The sequence below is a fragment of the Stenella coeruleoalba genome, assembly GCF_951394435.1.
Source record: "Stenella coeruleoalba genome assembly, chromosome: 11".
Lineage (NCBI taxonomy): Eukaryota > Metazoa > Chordata > Mammalia > Artiodactyla > Delphinidae > Stenella > Stenella coeruleoalba.
Genome location: NC_137157.1, coordinates 72886309 through 72907687, shown reverse-complemented (window position 1 = coordinate 72907687; position 21379 = coordinate 72886309). Strand labels below are relative to the sequence as shown.

Genomic DNA, 21379 nt, shown 5'->3' with positions numbered 1-21379 from the left:
CCCGTGCTGTGAGTAGATTGGTTACTCTTCACTTTGTAAATGAACCTGGGCTATGTGACATCTGATATCAACCGATCAAGATTTGAGTTTCAGTTATGGATGAAAACTGTCTCACTTAAACTTTTATTACCCTCATCATGAGTATGCAGGGTGTGTACACAAAAGCTTTTTATCAGCTAACTATACGAAAGATAAACACTGTAATAATTCGTGTGATCCAAAATGGGCAAAAGCAAAAGACTAGCTTCCTCTTAGGAAGAAAATTTTCAGACCTATGAAAAGGACAACAATACTAATAAAAAAAATTGTATTTACTTAGAAGCATTCAGAATGTCAACAAAACAGCTGCAACTTTTCTTTTTTTTTGCAATTACAGAGTGGTATTCAGTTAACAGAACAACAATTATTTCGTATAAGCTGCATCAGAGACAACTGAAGATGAAAAAACTACCATCCCCATATATAACTAATTTGTGCTGTGCACCAACAAGAACCTGCTTTAAATTTCCATGCCAATTTACAATCCCCATACTGTACAAGGCAAGGTTAGTGGCTATTGAAAATACCACCAGGACAGGGCTATCTAAAGACACATTCGGTAGTGTGTTAACTATACAAAAAAAGACACTGTACAGTTTAAAAACAAATCTTACACAGCCTTACATTTCAATTTTTTTCTTTAAAAGGAGTGAGTTGTGTACAGGGGGGTTAAATGCTTTATAGACAAGAAAAAAAAAAACTGCGCTAGAACCAACCTATTCATCATCATCATCTTCTTCTTCCTCTTCATCCTCTTCATCCTCCTCCTCCTCCTCATCCTCTTCATCTTCCTCATCTTCCTCCTCTTCCTTCTTTTTCTTGCTTTTTTCAGCCTTGACGACTCCCTTTTTTGCTGCATCAGGCTTCCCTTTAGCTCGGTATGCAGCAATATCCTTTTCGTACTTTTCCTTCAGTTTAGCAGCCTTCTTCTCATAAGGCTGCTTGTCATCTGCAGCAGTGTTATTCCACATCTCTCCCAGTTTCTTTGCAACATCACCAATGGATAGGCCAGGATGTTCTCCTTTGATTTTTGGACGATACTCAGAACAAAACAAGAAAAAGGCCGAAGAAGGCCTCTTGGGTGCGTTGGGATCCTTGAACTTCTTTTTTGTCTCCCCTTTAGGAGGGATATAAGTTTTCATTTCTCTTTCATAACGGGCCTTGTCCGCCTTTGCCATGTCTTCAAACTTTCCTTTCTCTTTAGCAGACATGGTCTTCCACCTCTCTGAGCACTTCTTAGAAAACTCTGAGAAGTTGACAGAAGCATCTGGGTGCTTCTTCTTGTGCTCCTCCCGGCAAGTTTGCACAAAGAATGCATATGATGACATTTTGCCTCTCGGCTTCTTAGGATCTCCTTTGCCCATGCTTAATTATTTTTCCTCCGCGAGGCACAGAGTCGCCCAGTGCCCGTCCGGCTCTCACTTGCCCCGGCGCTGTCTCTATGGAGCTCAATGTACTGCCCCTGTAATCCTTTTCTAAAGGTGGTTTTTTTTTTTTCCTGGGCTGAGAAGTACACTGGTCCAAATTCAAGGCAAACCAGAGTGATAGAGCATAAGTCCCCCAGAAGAGACCCTCATCCAATGACATTAGTAATTTGGTGGATAAATACCACATAATTCTTGTTCCTTAGTTGGGAGAACTGAGGCATATATTTGATTGTCCCTAGACTACCACAGAGAAACTGACCTTTCAGTGCACACTGTGGTAACTGGTTCGATAATGCATACTTTATTTCTCCATTTTTTTCCCTTCCCATTGTTATTTCCTGCTACTGTACCAATATTTTATTGTATCACTTTCTAAAGAAACAATGCTCAGATGCTTGTTGTCTCGGGTCTGCTTGCAGGAGAACCCAAATCAAGGGAGTTGGAAACAGAAGAGGTCTTAGGAAGTAAACTCTGAGGATAGGGTTGGGGGAAATCATATCACTTGCTGGCCAGATGAAAGTAAACACTGCATTATTGATAGTAAAATGAGGTATTGAAAACTCCTGGCTTACTGAAGTACTCCACTTTCTAAGACTTTATAAACAGTGTGATTTATGATATTGGTGGAAAAGTATCAACTAGCTTCATAAATAATGTAAGCACTTAAGAGATGTAAGGAATGCTCTTAGATGGATCATGGAGTTGTCTGGCTACCATAAGAGTAATCAAACCTTAGTCACAAGATTTGCTTTCTGCTGCAGGTAGTGTGGTTAACTAGAAAAATTCAGTGCAACTTCTAGCACATGGCATGTTGCTATTGACTTGCAAATACATTCCTTCCAATCCCTATTGAGAAGGAGAAGCAGGAGTATTTTGCATTCATCTGACATCGGTAGTTTAGGTTTATGATAGTGCCCCCATGGACATATTTACTCTGTATAGTACAAATGGACCTTCATTGTAGACATCCCACAGGTGAACACATTAATCCACTCTATTGATGATATGATATGAATTGGACCTGGTAAGCAAGAAGTGACAAATTGTCTGGATGTCCTCACGTAATACCTGTACATGAGAAGAGGGGAAATAAATCTTACAAAGATTCAGAGGGCTATCATTTTGGGTAATTTGGGGGAGAGGGTTTATTTGGGGCATGCTGAAACATCCAAGGTAAAGATATTGTGCTTTGTACCTTCTACAAACAAAGAACAACACTTAAGCCTACTAAGTTTTGGAGAGAGCTCATAGTAAATTTTGGAATATAGATTGGACCCATTCAGCAAGTGATTTGGTTACTTCTCAGTTTTAAATGGAACCAGAACAAAAGGGGTATGCAGCACATTAATGCCTCAGTATACATGACCCTCACCGTTTGATTACTTAAGTCACTATAGTCCGTGGTGCTGGAAGTATCTAAGACAGATAAAAATGTAGTGTAGAGTCTCTCATAGCCTTCATAAAGCTACCTAGGGTTCTGGAGTGAGATCCTGCCATCTGCAATTGATAATTACTCCCTGTAAAGCAGCTTTAAGCCTGCCACAAGGCCCATGTAAAAACTAAAGACTTGATAATATGACTGAAAATTATTATACGACCAGAGGTTCCATTATGAACTGTATAGTCAGACCCAAGTCATGAGATTGATTAAAAATAGTACCAATCCATTATAAAATGGAAATGGTACATTTGTGATAGGCATGAAAAAGGTCCAGGGGATATCAGTAAGTTGTTCCAAAGAGCATTAACTAGAGTCAGATGGGCTATTGAAGAAAACAAGCATATAGACTGTCTATATCACTACTGCAGTATATTGGACCTGATAGCATCAGAGAGAGCCTTAGTACTTCCAACTTAGGACTCAGAAAGCATCCAACTAACATCATGACATCCTGCATAATATTACTTCAGACTAAGGGTGCATGAGATATGACAATGACATATGTCCATGGGATACTCTGGTCCTACTGTATACTTTATTGCCTAGAAGCTGACAGATTAATAGAACACTGGAATTACCCTAAGACACAACCAAGGTATTATGAAGACACCCTGAAAGTTTTGACTGCTGTTCTCAAGATGAGGAATAAACTTTTAACTGTTGGCCATCACATGGTCCTGTGACCACAGTACCTTTAAAAAAAAAAGTTTAGGAACTAAAGGCTACAGTAGGAGTAGCTGATCCCACCATCACACCATTGAGTAACATGGGAAATTTGTACTTCCGTCCTTGTTACTGTGCTGGTGGACTAGAGATTCTGATTCCCAAGAGTAGATGTTTCTAGTAGGAAATAGTTACTTCTAACCTTCTAGTTACCCCCTACTTTCTGGTCATATTTTAAGTACTCATACCAGTAGATGAGCTGTTATCCTTATGAGAAAATACACTCTTATTATCATGAAAAAATATATTTGCTGCTACTAATTTGCACTAGAAAGGGAGACTTATATGAAAATTCAAAGATTTTACCAGAGTGTCTCATGGTGCTTCATGCCCAGTAATAACATAAAAGGACAGTTGCAACCATGATCTGACAAGAACAAGATAACTCAAATTTACCACAGAGATAATGATTATATTGTTAATTATAATGTAAGAAAATAGTAAAATACTCTTTCAAACAAAATTAAGTCAACTCAATGGAATGTATATAATTTAATGCTTTTCTCCCCAACTTTACCCTTTGTGGATTATTTTCCAACTTATAGAAATAATGCACGTAAACATTTTTATAAAAGAGTGACATGGAAGCACAGTATGAAAGATAACTTTTCTCCTGTACCCTTTACACCATTGGTGAGAAATAGCCGCCTTCAGCTCCCCTCCTAGTGCTTCTAGAAAGTATCATTTTAATTTTACAAAGTCTATCTGCATAAAAAAATTGTTTAAAATCTTATTTAGATTAGATCCATCATTTACCATTATAAATTATGAAGAATTCTCATAATTCAGTACCAGTCACTGTATTTTTAAAATATTTAATGAAATAAAAGAATCGTTCTCTATTTCTTAGAGCTTGATGCATGCATGGCTAAAGGGTAGATAGGGAGTGGATGAGTGGATAGGTGAGTGGGTAGATGGGCAGATTCTTTTGACTTCTTAAGAAACCTTTTATTTCAAAAGGGAGACGTGTCAGGTATATTATCGGGCCCTCACTTGGAATTAGATTCAGGATTGAATCTAAATACTGCTTTAAGACTTCCCCATCTTATTTAAGGTTCTCAAAAATTAGTCCACTTCAAATCCTATCAAATCTATATTCTTGACCTCCTAATGTTCAGCTTCTGAATTTCATTATGTCTGTTACTCAGCTATCACTGGAATAATTAATGACCAAATCCAGCATTTGCTTGTGAATTCTTATTTAATGTTTTTTCAGCATTTGACATAGGAAATTGATCTAACCTTTAAAAAATGCTCTCCACCTTAGCTTCCAGGATGAAAATAAACATGCCCTCCTTGATCAACTATCTTTATTTAGACTCTTTGTTAACTCTGTTGCTATACCTGCAATTAGTGTTCCTTGGGCTGGCACAATTCTATCTCTTTTGACCATCTGAATAGTCATCTTGTACAAATTTATTTACTCCAAAAATTTATATCACTGACTAAAAGCTGATGAATCTTAACTCTGTGTATACTTGTGTGTATAATTGTATCTTATAGGCATAATTTAATAAATGGCCCCCACCACTTCCAAGATTCCTATCCCTTGGTTATTCAGCTAAACACTGATCTAGGTACTGCTGTGAAGGGATTTTACAGGTATAATTAAATTCCAAAGTCAATCTTAAAATACAGATTAACTGGTTTGGTCTGGTCTAACATGAGCCCATAAAAGCAGAGACTTTTCTCTGGCTTGTAGCAGAAAAGGAAGTCAGATGCAGTAGCAACCGCAGAATTTAAAGAGATTTGAAACACGAGATGAACTTGGTACATATTGCTGCCTTTGAATATGGGGATGACACATGAAAAGAAGTACAGGCAGCATCTGAGCATAGAGAAGCTCTCACCCAATAACAATGAGACAGGTACCTAAGAACTACAGTCACAAGAAACAGAATTAAATCAGCAGGAGGAATGAGCTTGTAATCTGATTCTTCCTCAGATCCTTCAGGTAAGAGCTCAGCTGGGTACACATTAATTTGGGGACATATAAGACCCAATCCAGCCACTTGGGCCTAGACTTCTAAACCACTTAACAATGCACTTGAACAATGCAGGAGTTAGTGAGGTGCAAAGAGGGTCCACTCTAAATTAAATCCACGTTTAACTTAGTGTGGACCCTCCATATATGTGATTCCTCCCTAGCTACAGTTCTGTATTAGTAGATTTAATCAACCAGGGATTGTGTAGTACTGCAGTATTTACTATTGAAAAACATCAGCATATAAGTGGACCAGCTCCGTTCAAACCCCTGTTGTTCATGGGTTAGCTGTGAGGTAATAGATTTGTTTAAGCCACTGTTTAAGTTAATTTGCTGTGCAGCAATAGAAAACTAATACACTTGGCATTTCCATGTCCTTCTATCAATATATTATCCCCCCTTTCTCTGACAAAAGGAGATAATTTTTAAAAGTAAATAAGATAATGGTTAACAACCTGCATTTCAGATTTATAAAGACTGAAGCTCGAACATTTATAGCCTCTGAAACTTGACATCAGTAAATTACCATTAATATTAGTAGGAATACTCAGTTAATTATAATATTATATGCTCACTCATTCAAATTAGAAACTAGTCTCTCCAGATAAATTAAGTTGAATTTACCAATTTAACTTAATAAAAATATGTACACATACATATATAGTTTTATTCATTTCTCACTGTCTTTATCCTTATTCTGAATTCAGGTAATATTGTCTCTTATTTATAGTATTATAAAACTCCCAAGTGAGGTACTAACTTACCAAATGCAGCCACAACATCTACGAGAAAGTGCAGCCTAATAACTCTGCCATTCTTTTAACGGAAATCCTTATATTCCTTTCTGGTGTCTACAGTAAAAGCCTGGCCTCTAAATATTTAAAACAAATTCCTCTGTGCTCTTCTTTCTCAGCTTCATCTCTGGGAACTCTCCACTTTCCTCCACCACCATGATGCTGCAATACTTATATTGTAAAGTTTCATGTTTGTATTTTTTTCTTCACACTATTCCCCACATCTGGTTAGAAATTCTTATTTCCTTCAACTGGCTAAATTTTATTTCTCACCCAAGCTATACTTCCAAATGATCTGAGATGAGGTGCTTCTAAAAATACTCATGCATGTGACACACCCCAAAATAAATAACCAAATTGTTTAGAGATGAAGCACTGGTATTGGGGTTTTCATTTCTACTTCTCTGTAGGTGATTCTCATATGTGCAGGGTTGGAAAATACTAGTATAACTAAACTGAAATAGACCTAGGCATTACTCAGCTCCATGGGGGTCACTCATTGCTTTCAGTCTGTATACTAGATTCACTGGATTTGCTTTTTCCCACCAAATTACAGAAAACCTAGGAGCAGGGGTAAAAAAAAAATCACTTCTTGTTTTTGAAATATGAATCATCTCATCAGTATATTCTGTAATTTCATCTGTCCACTTCACTGATCCTCTGACTTTATTGCTTCTTGTATAGGTGGAACCTCATACTACATTCAGTCATTTATTTATACATTAAGTTTTAAATGCCTGCTATGTGCCCAGAGGGTTCTAGGCATTGGACCTGGAACTGGCAATATACTATGGGGAAAAATAGAAATATGTACTTAATTGTGCTTTAGCGGACCATGATAAGTATATTTATTTGATCCTTTTTATATGCAGTTAGCCTCAGAAGTTCTAGTGATTTTGACATCTTGATATTACTCATTATTATGTGATTAACTTAGCCCTGGTAACAAGTAATGAGCATGACTTTGATATTTAAGGATTAACTAAATCGAAACGTTCTAATTAGGGACACAGGTGGTATTAACATTGTTATAACTCAGTAAACCATATGTTTCCCAGAAGAATTTTGTCAATAATCTTACAATGACATGGGCAGAATATTTATAGACCAAATTGCAATAGGACATATTTTCCTTATTATGGTCATATTACTTACATGAAGCTTGAATTCAGTCTACATGATCTTCTACACAGTTAAGGTGTCAAAATTGTTTTCTTAAAGCTCTTTCCATAGTTTCTTTATTGGGGCATGCTTAAATAAAGGTAACATGAATTTTCTTCTTTTGATTTAAAGGTTTTTGTAATCTCTTCCAAATTCAACTTTTTTCTAGTTTACATTTTCCTTTTTTCTATTCTTGGTTATTAGCATGATCACAAAAAAATTGGGTAAAGAGGGAAATGACTCTCAAAACTTTAAGATAGCTAATTTTATTTATTTTGACTTATTTATAATTATTCCTGGAAATAAAGATTGGCCAGTAACAGAATTAAATAATGCTTTCAAAGAATATAGTAAAGGCTATATTTTCTTTTCCTTGCTCTTACAAGGATGAGATTTTCCACAAAGTTCAAGAGAGACTATATTTGTCATGACCTTTGGATTGTAAGTTGGGTCACCGCAACCAGATGAATAGTGTTTATTCTACAGAGTAGATATAATAATTTTATTTTCCCCATCTAATCAAGATATTGAGAAAATAAAGTTCAGTAACTGATAATACATATTCTCTCTATCTCTACCACCCCAAACTGATAGATAGCTATCTCTCTCCAGAGATACAGATATACAGATATCTCTCTATACATCTACACAGATAATCTCTATGTCTTGATCTCTCTCTATATACATTTATGTATGGATATATTGATCTCTGTCTTTATATATGTAGGTGGATATAGATAGATAAGTACTGACATTGGTGGGTAAATAGGGAGATAAAATTATATAGATACTATTTGTAAACCTATTATCAATAATTAAGAGCCTATAAATACTTATATATCCATAGTGTCCAGAAGAGAAACTTGTTGCTAAAATATAAAGGTGTATTTTCAAAGCTTCCACCTGCTCCTGCTTTAAGTGGGTAGTATTACTAGATGTGTTTTCTATTGCTAGCATGTAGATCTAATTGAATACCACTGTTTGTCATGGAAAATATTAGCCTTAATATTATCAAAGAATATCCACTTTCTTAAAATATGTATCAGCTATATTTTCATATTTGGTATAGAAAGTTTTTTCTTAATACCATCTTTAAAAAAACTTGCCTCTATCTAACTTTATCTGTATGACTTGAATTAAGCTTATGCAATATTAATCATTACATTTATAAAGCTACTGATCATTCCATTAGGCAACACTTGGGATCTTAATGTGTAGCTGCCATTTAAAAAGATATATATTTACATGGACGAACTCATTCAATTACCTCAACAAGCCAAATTTATAGACCAGGGATCTAAGTACAAATAAATGAGGTCATACACATAGAACGTGGTAAGAGTTGGAACTGATTACTCCCAGCAAATTACTTTCCAAGGCAGGATTGTTGCTATCAATTTAGAGTACCCATAAAGGCTAGACCATTTTTCTTGATTAAAATATTGTAACAGTTTACTACTATCAAGAAAATCTTAATTAAGCAAGAAAAAAGTTGAATATGAACATGTTTTTACTATAGAATTTTCAAAATATGTACATCTCTACATTTTATTAGTTTAGAAATCTGACATAGGTCAAATAGATTCAACAAATCTGAAGTGTTTTACACACATTATAAAGCAACATTTTATAGAACAATGTATGCATCTTTTCTCAATTTTAACATGAAAATCCCTAAATATCTATGTGACAAAAGTGTTTCAACATTTTTGAAAGCAAAATTGGCAGAATTAAGAGGTAAAACGATCAAGACGATGGTTTAAAGTTTTAAAAGTACTTCTTACAGTAACTGATAAAACTGATAAATGTCAGTAACAATATAGACAATGTGAGCAGAACTGTCAACCGAACTGGCCAAATTGACATTCATGGAACAGTATAAGCAACTGTTAAAGAGTATATTTTTTGTTTCTACAGACTGATATTCACCAAGGTAGACTAGCTGCTGGGCCAAACAATAATCAAATAACAAATCAGTAACTCCATTAAACTTTAAATGATTGAAATATAACAGTCTGTGCTCTGATTACTATCTAGTTAAGTTGCATATCAATAATGATAATACATTAGTATATCATTGAATTTTTCAATTAATCAACACACATATACGAACAGTGAATCAAAAAATAAAACACCAGAGAAATTTTAAAACATTTCATGTTGAATAATGAAAATACAGCCTATCTGAATTTGTGAGACCAGATTAAGCATTGCTTAGATGAAAATTTTTACTACAAAATCCCCATATTGGAAAAAGAAAATGTTTAAAAGCAATGATAGATGTTTCTACATTAAGAAAGTTTTTAAAAGAACAATTTACCCCATAGTAAATGCAAGGAAAGAAATAATAATGATGAAAGCAGTCATAAAGAGAATAGAAGGAAGAATTTTTTTAAGTGAAAACAGAGGCAAATGGTTGTTATTTGGAGAGGGAAATAAAGTTGGCAAATTCTTTACAAGACTACTAGGTAAACAAGTGATAACACACACAAGTTATCAATAGCAGGAATAAATGAGAGAACATCATTAGACAGATGTTCAGACATTAAAAGGATAATAATGGGGATTTCTGAACAACATTAAATCAATAAAATAGGTAACATATTTAATGGATGAATTTATAAAATTTGAGAAATAATTTCAAAAACTTTAGAAAAACAATGTTCCAAAACTGATTCAAAAAACTAGAATTTCTGATTAAACTTATACCTATTAGACATTTAATTTTTATCCATAAACCTTCCTACAAAGAGTATATTAAAATGACTTTACAGATTTAATTCTAAATGAGAGAATACTTAACTCATTTTTGAGGACAGCATATCTCTGACACCCAAGTCTGACATAGATGTTGCAAGAAAATTACAGACCAATATCGCATTTGAAGACAAATACAAAGATCCTCCACAAAACAGCATCATATATGGCAATGTATCATTGTTCAGTTAAATGTATACTCAGGAATGCAATATTTCTTCAGTATTTGAGAAGCAGCATGATTCACCACAGTAACAGAATAAAGGAAAAGTAACTCACAAAGCCATCTCAATAGGTGCAAAGAAAGCATTTGCAATACTAAAAACATATTCATGAGTTTTAAAAATCAGTCAACTATGAATAGAACAACTACTTTTTAAAAAAATTTTATTGAAGTATAGTTGACTTACAATGTTGTGTTTAATTTCTGCTGTATAGCAAAGTGACTCAGTTATACATATGTATATTCTTTTTTATATTCTTTTCCATTATGTTTTATCACAGGATATTGAATATAGTTTCCTGTGCTATACGATAGGACCTTGTTGTTTCTCCATCCTATATATAATAATTTGCATCTGCTAATTCCAAACTCCCAATTCTTCCCTCCCCTACCCCCACCTTGGCAACCACAAGTCTGTTGTCTATATCTATGAGTCTGTTTTTGTTTCGTAGATATGTTCATTTGTGTCATATTTTAGATTCCACATATAAGGGATATGATATGGCATTTGTCTTTCTTTTTCTGACTGACTTTGCTTAGTATGATAAACCCTAGGTCCATCCATGTTGCTGCAAATGGCATTATTTCATTCTTTATAATGGCTGAGTAATATTTCTTTGTAAGTATATAACACATCATCTTTATCCATTCATCTGTTGATGGATATTTAGCTTGTTTCCATGTCTTGGCTATCGTAAATAGTGCTGCAATGAACATAGGGGTGCATGTATCTTTTCAAACTATACTTTTGTCTGGGTATATGCCCAGGAGTGGAATTTCTGGATCATGTGGCAACTCTATTTTTACTTTTTTGAGGAACCTCCATACCATTCTCCATAGAGGATGCACCAATTTACATTCCTACCAACACTCTAGGAGGTTTACCTTTTCTCCACAGCCTCTCCAGCATTTATTATTTGTAGACTTTTTAGTAATGGCCATTCTGATTGGTGTGAAGTGGTGCCTCATTGTAGTTTTGATTTGCATTTCTATAATAATTAGCAATGATGAACATCTTTTCATGTGCCTATAAGCCATCTGTATGCCTTCTTTGGAGAAATGTCTATTTAGGTCTTCTGCCCATTTTTCGCCTGGGCTGTTTGGGTTTTTTTGTTACTGAATTGTAGAAGCTGTTTGAACATTCTGGAAATTAAACCCTTATTGGTCACATCATTTGCAAATATTTTCTCCCAGTCCATAGGTTGTATTTTCATTTTGTTTATGGTTTTCTTCGCTGTGCAAAAGCTTGTAAGTTTGATTAGGTCCCCTTTCTTTATGTATGATTTTATTTCTATTGCCTTGGAAGACTGACCTAAGAAAATATTGGTATGATTTACTTCAGAGAATGTTTTGCCTGTGATGTCTTCTAGGAGATTTATGGTGTCGTGTCTTATATTTAAGTCTTTAAGCCATGTTGAGTTTATCTTTGTGTATGGTGTGAGGGTGTGTTCTAGCTTCATTGATGTACATGCAGCTGTCTGACATTCTCCACACCACTTGCTGAAGAGACTGTCTTTTCTCCTTTGTATATTCTTGCCTTCTTTGTTGAAGATTAATTGTCCATAGGTGTATGGGTTTATCTCTGGACTCTATTCTATTGCATTGATGCATTTGTTTTTGTGCCAGGACCATGCTGTTTTGATTACTGTAGTTTTGTAGTATTGTCTGAAGTCTGGGAGAGTTATGCCTTCTGCTTTCTTTTTCCTCAGGACTGCTTTGACAATTCTGGGTCTTTTATGGTTCCATATAAATATTAAGATTACTCTAGTTCTGTGAAAAATGTCATGAGTATTTTGGTAGGTATTGCATTAAATCTGTAGATTTCTTTGGGTAGTATGGCCATTTTAACAGTATTAATTCTTCCAATTCAAGAGCATGGGATATCTTTCCATTTCTTTGTGGCATCTTCAATTTCCTTTATTAATGTTTTGTAGTTCTCAGCATATAAGTGTTTCACCTCCTTGGTGAGATTTACTCCTAAATAATCTTTTTTTATGTGATTTTATGTTCCCTTTCTGATATTTCATTGTTCGTGTAAAGAAATGCAACTTATTTCTGTATGTTAATCTTGTATCCTGCTACCTTGCTGAATTCATTTATCAATTCTAGTAGTTTGTGTTGAGTTTTTGGGGTTTTCTATATAGAGTATCAGGTCATCTGCATATAATGACAAGTTTACCTCTTCCCTGCCAATCTGAATACAGTTTATTTCTTTTACTTGTCTGATTGCTGTGCTTAGGACTTCCAATACTATGTTGAAGAGAAGTGGTGAGAGTGGGCATCCTTGTCTTGTTCCAGATGTTAGCAAGAAGGCTTTCAGCTTTTCAGCATTGAATAATATATTGGCTGTGGGTTTATCATAAATAGCTTTTATTATGTTGAGATATGTTCCCTCTATATCTACTTTCATAAGGGTTTTTATCATGAACTGATGTTGAATTTTATCAAATGATTTTTCTGCATCTATTGAGATGATCATATGGTTTTTATCTTTTCATGATGTGGTGTATCACATTGTTTGATTTGCATATGTTGAACCATCCTTGTGACCCTGGGATAAATCCAGCTTGGTTGTAGTATATGATCATTTGTACGTGTTGTTGGATTTGGTTTGCTAATATTCAGTTGAAAATATTTGCATCTATATTCATCAAAGTTATTGGCCTGTAATTTTGTTTTTTGGTAGTGTCTTTGGTTTTGGTATCAGGGTGATGATGGCTTCAAAAAATGTCTTTGGGAGTGTTCCTTCCTCTTTAATATTTTGGAAGAGTTTCAGAAGGATCAGCATAAGTTCTTCTTTGTGTGTTTCATAGAATTTACCTATGACTCCATCTGGCCCTGGACTTTTATTTGTAGGGATTTTTTTTTTTTAAATCACAGATTCTATTTCACTTCTAGTGATCTGTCTGTTCAAATTATCTATTTCTTCTTGATTCTGTTTTGGTGGGCTCTATATTTCTCAAAAGTTGTCCATTTCTTCTAGGTTGTCAAATATGTTGGCATACAATTGTTCATAGTGTTCTCTTATGGCTTTTGGTATTTCTGTGATATCAGTTGTGATTTCTCCTCTTTCATTTCTTATTTTGTTTATTTGGGACTTCTCTCTTCTTGGTGAGACTGGCCAGAGGTTTGTCAATTTTGTTTACCCTTTCAAAGAACCAGCTCTTTCTTTCATTGATTTTTTTCTATTTTTTTAATCTCTATTTTATTTTTTCCTCTCTTATTATCTCCTTCCTTCTGTTGACTTTAGGTTTTGTTTGTTCTACTTTTTCTACTTCTTTTAAGTGGTAGGTTACATTGTTTGAGATTTTTCTTGTTTCTTAAAGAAGGTCTGTATTGCTATGAACTTCCCTCTATACAGTGCTTTTGCTGCATCCTATAGATTTTTGCATGATTGTGTTTTCATTGTCATTTGCCTCAAGGTGCTTTTTTTTTACTTTGATTTCATTGTTGACCCACTGTGTTTTTTTAGTAGCATGTTGTTTAGTGGTTTAATTTCCATATAATTGTTTTTTTCTCATTTCTTTTTCTGTGGTTGACTTCTAGTTTCATGCCATTTTGGTCAGAAAAGATGGTTGAAATGATTTCTATACTCTTAAATGTGTTGAGGCTTGTTTCTGTGCCCTAGTATGTGGTCAATCCTAGACAATGTTCCATGTGCACTTGAAAAGAATGTATATTCTTTTTTTGGATGTAATGTCCTGAAATTTCAATTACATTACTGTTCTATTGTATCATTTATGTTCTCTGTTGCCTTACTGATTTTCTGTCTCAAAGATCTGTCCATTGATGTGAGTGGGGTGTTAAAGTATCCTACTATTATTGTATTCCTGTCAGTTTCTCCCTTTATGTCTGTTAGTATTTGTTTTATGTATTTTGGTGCTCCTATATTGGGTGTATATATGTTGATGAGTGTAATATCCTCTCCTTGTATTGATCCTTTGGGCATTATAGTGTCCTTTATCTTTCTTTATAGCCTTTGTTTTAAAGCCTGTTTTGTTTGATATGAGTATTATGACTCCCACTTTCTTTTCATTTCTGTTTGCATGAAATATCTTTCTCCATTCCCTCACTTTCAGTCTATGTGTGTCCTTTGCCCTAAAGTGGGTCTCTTGTAGGGAGTATATTGTAGGCTCTTGTTTTTTTATCCACTCTGCCACTCTGTGTCTTTTGATTGGAGCATTGATTCTATTGGCATTTAAGGTAATTATTGATAGATATATATTTATTTCCCCTTTAATCTTGTTTTTCCATTGATTTTATATTTCTTCTTTGTCCCTTCTTGTTTTTCCTTTTGTGCTTCAATTTGTATTATAATTATGTTCTCTTCTTTTTGGTTTCTGTAAATCTATTGTATGTTTTTGATTTGTGCTTACGCTATTTTTCAAGTATAATATTCCCTTCCTACATCTACGTGCCTTAGACTGGTAGTCATATAGACTCAAACATATTCTAGAAAAAAAAATCTATATTTTGTTACTCTTCTCCCCCACATTTTATAATTTTGATGTCTTCTTTTACATCTTCTTGTATATCCTTTTGCTCTTCATTGTGGTTATCATTGCTTTCACAGAATTTTTTGATATTTTTTAATCTGTGTACTGGCTTATTTAAGTTACTTACTTTTCAATTGTGATTTTCTCTTTCCTATAGATTCCTACTTCTTTTCTATTTAGAGAAGACCTTTCAATATTTCCTTTAGGATAGGTTTAATATTGCTGTATTCTTTTACTTTTTGCTTGTCTGAAAAATTCTTTATCTCTCCTTCTATTCTAAATGATAATCTTGCTGGGTAGAACATCCTAGGTTGCAGATTTTTCCCTTTCAGTACTTTGAATATATCTTGCCACTCCCTTCTGGCCTGCAACATTTCTGTAGAGAAATCAGCTGATTGCTTTATTGTTCTCTTGTAATTAACTCTTTTTCTCTTGCTGCCTTAGAATCCTCTTTAAATTTTGCCATTTTTATTATAATATGTCTTGGTGTAGGTCTGTTTGGGTTTCCCTTGTATGGGACCCTCTGTGCTTCCTGTACTTGGATAGCTGTTTCCTTCTTTAGGTTTGGGAAGTTTTCAGCCATAATTTCTTCAAATACATTTTCAATCCCTTTTTCTCTTTCTTCTCCTTCTGGGATCCCTACTATCAGTAGATTGTCCTGCTTTATATTATCCCAAAAGTCTCTTATATTGCTTTCATTTTTTATCATTTGGCTTTCTGTCTGCTGTTCTGATTGGGTGGTTTCCATTATTCTATCTTCCAGATCACTTATTCCTTCTTCTGCATTATTCATTCTGCATTCATTGCCTTTAGTTCAGCTTTCATCTCTGGAAATAAATTTTCTAACTTTTCTTGACTCGTCCTTATAGTTTATAGTTCCTTTTTACAGTAATTTGCATTTCTGTTAATAGCCTTTCTAAATTCCTTCAGTATTTTTATTATCTCCTTTTTGAAATCAATGTCTATTAGACTGAAGAGGTCTGTTTCATTGTTTATTTTTTCAAGAGAATTCTCTTGATGTTTTAATTGAGAATCATTCCTCTGATTCTTCATTTTACTTTTTTTCTCTTGCTCTATGAGTTGAGGAGAAACAGTTATCTACTGTGATTTTGGGAGACTATTTTTATGTGGGAACATCCCTGTGTCACCTGCATGGGTTTAATATATTTGGGGTGAGGGCCATTTTTAGTATAGATGCCTGCCACCTCTTTCCTCAGTATATGCTGGCCATTGATAGGAGGTGTGACTGGTGTTGTGGTGACCAGGTCCTGCACTGGAGGTTGAGCAGGTCCTCCCCTTAGCTCTGTGGTTGTCACTGCCTTGTCAGGGGCAGGATCTGCTCCCGAGGTGTTGGAGTAGAAACCCCAGATCTGTTTCTGAGCTGTGTTTGTGAGCTGCAGTGTGAGGTAGGCAGGATTGGATCACACAGTGCCTCATGTCTCTCAGGCACTGCTTCCACAAGGCTACCAGTGCAGTGCACTGAAGACAGGTCCATGGACTGCAGTAGTTAAGAACCTGGACCCACTCTGGGAGCTATGGAGGCAACTCAGACCCAGGCCCAGGCCAGCCCCCCGTGTGCATGCACCCACAAAGCCCACAGCTGCTAAGGCCAGATCTGTCCCAGCTTCAGGAGCACCCATTGTCTATTTGGTTGTCCCACAGGTGATGAATTTACAAAGCCAGAGGCAGAGGTGTAAATCCATGGTGCACGCAGCCATGTTGAGAGATTTCAGCCCTGCTTCCTGAGCCACACAGCCCCTGGGGCTCAGCTGTGGTTTCAACCCCACCTCTGTGAGTGGGCAACCCACTGATGCCTGCTCCCAGGGCCTGCTGAGGTGGTGGTTGGAACAGGAACCCTCCTAGGAGGCAGCTGGGATGCACAGGGCAGTGACATGTGCATCCATGTAGGTCTCTCTCTTTTCTGCCTGCCATAGATAGGGGGCTGCATTCTGCAGAAGGAGCAAAAGGAGCCTCTGAAGCTCCCTTTCTGTCCTGGCTGATCTCCCTGCCAGTGAGGGGGCTTCCCAGAGTGCGGTAACCTTCCCTCTTTTTCAGCTCCCTCCCAAGTGTGCAGGTCCCGTCCTGCTTCCTCTTTTTTTTTCCTGTCATCCTACCTGGTTATGTAGAGCTCTTTCTTGTCCTTTCAGGTGTTTGAGGTCTTCTGCTGGTGTTCAGTGGGTGTTCTGTGAGAATTGTTCCATTTGTAGGTGTATTTTTGATGTATGTGTGGGAGGAGGTGAGTTCCACGTCCTACGACTCCACTGTCTTGAGTGGAGCACTACCTTTCAATTTGATAAGTCATTTATGAAAAACCTAGAACTAGTATATATTTAATGTTGAAGGACTGAACAATTTCATTCTAAGTTTTGCAACAGGGCAAAGATGCCCCACTCTAAAACTGTCTTCAAACCATATGATAATCTTTGTAAAAAAAAAAAAAAAAAAAACAAAATCAAACTGAAAGAAATCTAAATATATACAATAAACTAAAGTGATCATGGCAAGATTCAAAATAAAAGAGCAATAGATATTTTTAAATTGCAGTTTTAGACACCATGGACAAAATATTTCAATATAAAATTAACATAATGACATCATTTACAGTAGTATCAAAATCAAAATACTTAGGAATGAATTTGACAAGATAACTAAACTATAAATTACAGCCAGCTATTAACTACTTACTACTCAATAGACCAGTAACCTTGAAAAATTAAAATTTAAATAAACAGATTATTGAACTACATACATAGCTTGGAAGACTTTATAGCTTCGTTTCAATCCCAGTCATAATCTCAGCAAGAAATTCTGTAAACTTGACAAACTTTACAATTTATTGGAAATGCCATTTACCTAGAATAGCCAGATGTATTTTGAAAAATAATTTAAAGGTGGTCAGACACTTACCTTTTCACTTTCAAGACTTACTATAAAACTGTAGTAATCATGGCATTGGCATGAGAGCATTTTATTGTATTTGACTTATATTAAAATATTTAATTAAAAATCTAAAGAATATGGGCTTCCCTGGTGGCGCAGTGGTTGAGAGTCCTCCTGCCGATGCAGGGGACACGGGTTCGTGCCCCGGTCCGGGAAGATCCCACATGCCGCGGAGCAGCTGGGCCCGTGAGCCATGGCCGCTGAGCCTGTGCGTCCAGAGCCTGTGCTCCACAACGGGAGAGGCCACAACAGTGAGAGGCCCGCGTACCTCAAAAAAAAAAAAAAAAATCTAAAGAATAGTGATGTGTAATTACAGTGACAGCTTCTCTCTCCTATAATCTAGCAAATTATCATTCCTTACATTTAAAACATGTCAGAAATATTATGTTTCATCTGAAGGGCATATTCTTGCTGGGATGGGTAAATTTTGATGTTTCCCTTTAATAACTATTTTCCCACCATTGTATTGTGCTTCTCTAATATAACACTAAAAATGAGGCTGACAGAGACTCTTGCCTTCCTGTCCTCCAAACATTCATTTGTAGTTCATACTTCCTTGTGTATTCATCCACCAATGATATACCGGTTGGACAAAGAATTAATGATCCTCAGCATTACAAGCTGTAAACAGCATATGGAGACTGTGAAGAGAGCTAAATATTTTGATAACAGGGTGACTTAAAGAACGTGCTGAAACTGTGGCCAGAGCAATAACCAACTCTTTTCTCTGTAGCCCGAGGGGGAAAAAAAATTCACTTTTTAAAGTAAAATTTTAAATTTTACTGTAACTTGTATGTTATATCAAGATGAAGTAGAAACAGCCAACCTCTCAGGCCATAGATGATTTAATCAGGAAAAGACTGAATTGTGAAATGAGTCTACTTTCAGTTCTTATTTAACTCAGGTACTTTGTGAAGTTTTTCTCCCATACCCTTAGACTGGGTCTCTCAGGTTTCCAAATGTTGCTGCTACCAGATTGCTACAGAAACTGTTTTTTTGCCCCAGGTCCCTTCATACTGTCCTCATTCCACAACTGCAGGTTCTGACCATCTGGCAGGCTCCTTCTAAATAGTGTCAGTGTGTCATCTGTCACATCTCACATCCCCTGAGGATATCTTGAATAATTGCTCATCCTAAGCAATAATCACACCTCTTAAGGCCAAGAACAAGTTGTTTATATATCTGCACTGCCCCCAGCATTATCTAGTCATTTAAATTGAAAAATTAAATAAGCATTCTACAGCTAGCTATTAACTACTACTCAATAGACCAGTAACCTCTAGGTATGTAGGCCAGATAATATTAATGCAAACTACAAGAAACCATCCCAGGTTATTTTGTTCTGGTGGGCATTAATCAAGAAAAGTGATATATCGCTTCGGGTACAGAGACGAATTATGTGGAAATGTTAGGACATCTTTGTATAACAGGTTTCCCCTTCAAGTGACGTCTTCTTTTGAGCAATGAAAGTGTTGAATAATGAGCACAGATTTCATGGAATTTTAAGAGAGAAAATTAAACTTAGAAGCCAATCGTGTCCAAATATCCTCACCTAGTTCTCTCCCGTATAATCGAGCAAACCATTAAATCTGACCTCGTGTGACCTTCTAAGAACTTTATAAATATAATATTGTATTGAGAATGAAAAGGTGTTCTAGCAAATCTATGAATAAAGAGAATAAGTTCTTAAACACCTCCAGATAATACTGATGACATTTTGCACAGGGTTGATATGGAAGCAGAGGTGTGAGGTTTGAGAAACCACTGGTGATAGCAGTAAAGCATCTTACCTAAAAGCTCTGACCCCCTTGGTAGAATGAATGTCGTATCAGAACAGAAAAAGTAAATATGTGTGTACATATATGATTACATATGTTTACATGTTGTGCTTTAACAGAAATGGTACTTTTCAACAATGGATTCTTTTCCACCAGAATTACTCATATTTGATTTTAAAACTAAATGCCAACAATTTGCTACTTGGTTTGCATCCCCTTGCCAAATTCATTGCCTATAAAATGAGTTGCAGGCTGCACAGAGGGGGCGCTTTCCAGTTGTGTCTTCCTTTGCCACAGCCATGGCCACCACACACATACACACAGGCCCACACCAATGTATCTTCCATCTCCCTAGCCGACAAAACCTTCTTCAGGGTAGATTCTCCAATTGCTGAGTCTGAATTGAGCATGGTAGGGACAGTGGTGCAGGCGGTGGAAATGTCTTCATCATGAGATGACAGGAGTAAAAATTTTTTCTGTGTATAAAATGCTTTTTTTAACAGAAGGCAGAATATCTATAATTGTAATCCATTTACTCATTATAAAATATTTTGTAATTAGGAACTGAGTAACAAAATGTTTTTAATTTTGCCAATGAATGTAGGTATCATTAGCCAGATTATGGGAAAGGAGAATTTCATGTCAAAGCTATTTTGCAGCATTAGAATCCTCCCTTTGGAGGTCAATCCTTAATTTCATGAATATTATACTTGATTTTATAACTCCCCATCAGTGATATGATCTGAGGTCTTGGTGATAGCATTAGGCAATATGGCTTTGTGTGTAGCCACATTACCACAATTATGCAAAGACTACATTGTCTAATCTTCCAGTTTCCTAAGTCAGTTCATCTTGAGTGATCTTTTATGTAGCTATGAGTGTGGTCACTTTAGTCACTGAAAAATGTCTACTATTTTCAGGAACTTAGTTGAAATATTATTTGCAATATTATTCAGACTTGATGATATAAAACACAAGTAAAGTATTCATAAAAAATAACAAAAACAAAAAAACAACACTATCCATATACATATGTCTGCAATCAGTTTGACCTATGAAAGTAGAGGTCAGAAAACTGAAAGTAGAGTTGGCTGTCATTCACATAAATTGTTGTACTATTTGGACTCTTGGAGACACTCTTTTATTTATTAGATAGAATCCATAGATAGAAGAAAGAAATGGTGGAATACAGTTCTAGTAAAGAATATGTGTATTTACTGGAAGATAGAATAGAAATTAAAAAAATAAAGAAATGAGGGAAATAGTTTTCAGAAGAAATAGAAGAGGGGTCAATCATAAACCTAGGCAGGTAAGCATTAAAAAAAAAGAAAAACCAAAAATATATGGTTCATGGGGTGGAATACCAGGTTGAAAGTGAAGTGATAGGACTTGAAAAATGTCATTATCGTTGGTGTCTGTTTTCAGTTGTCCTTTATAAACCATAGAATAAATTCACCACTGAATGTGAATAACACCTTACCATCTACCTTCTGGTAACACCAAACACAAATCTAGGTAATCGCATTTCCTTAATGGTGCACTTATTGGTTTTTCAATGTCATGTTCTTAAGTGCTATACTATGTTGGAATTTCCTGTTGAACAGAGCTATAGCCTT

General features: G+C 35.6%; 1 protein-coding gene across 1 annotated transcript; it reads right to left on the bottom strand.

Moving 5' to 3' along the window:
- Positions 1 to 266: 266 nt before the first annotated feature.
- Positions 267 to 1493, bottom strand: LOC307194643 (high mobility group protein B1-like). The gene has a single exon (XM_079937890.1). It carries the CDS (start codon positions 1401 to 1403, stop codon positions 756 to 758), a length of 648 nt encoding a protein of 215 aa, XP_079794016.1. The 5' UTR covers positions 1404 to 1493; the 3' UTR covers positions 267 to 755.
- Between the last annotated feature and the right edge of the window lie 19886 nt (positions 1494 to 21379).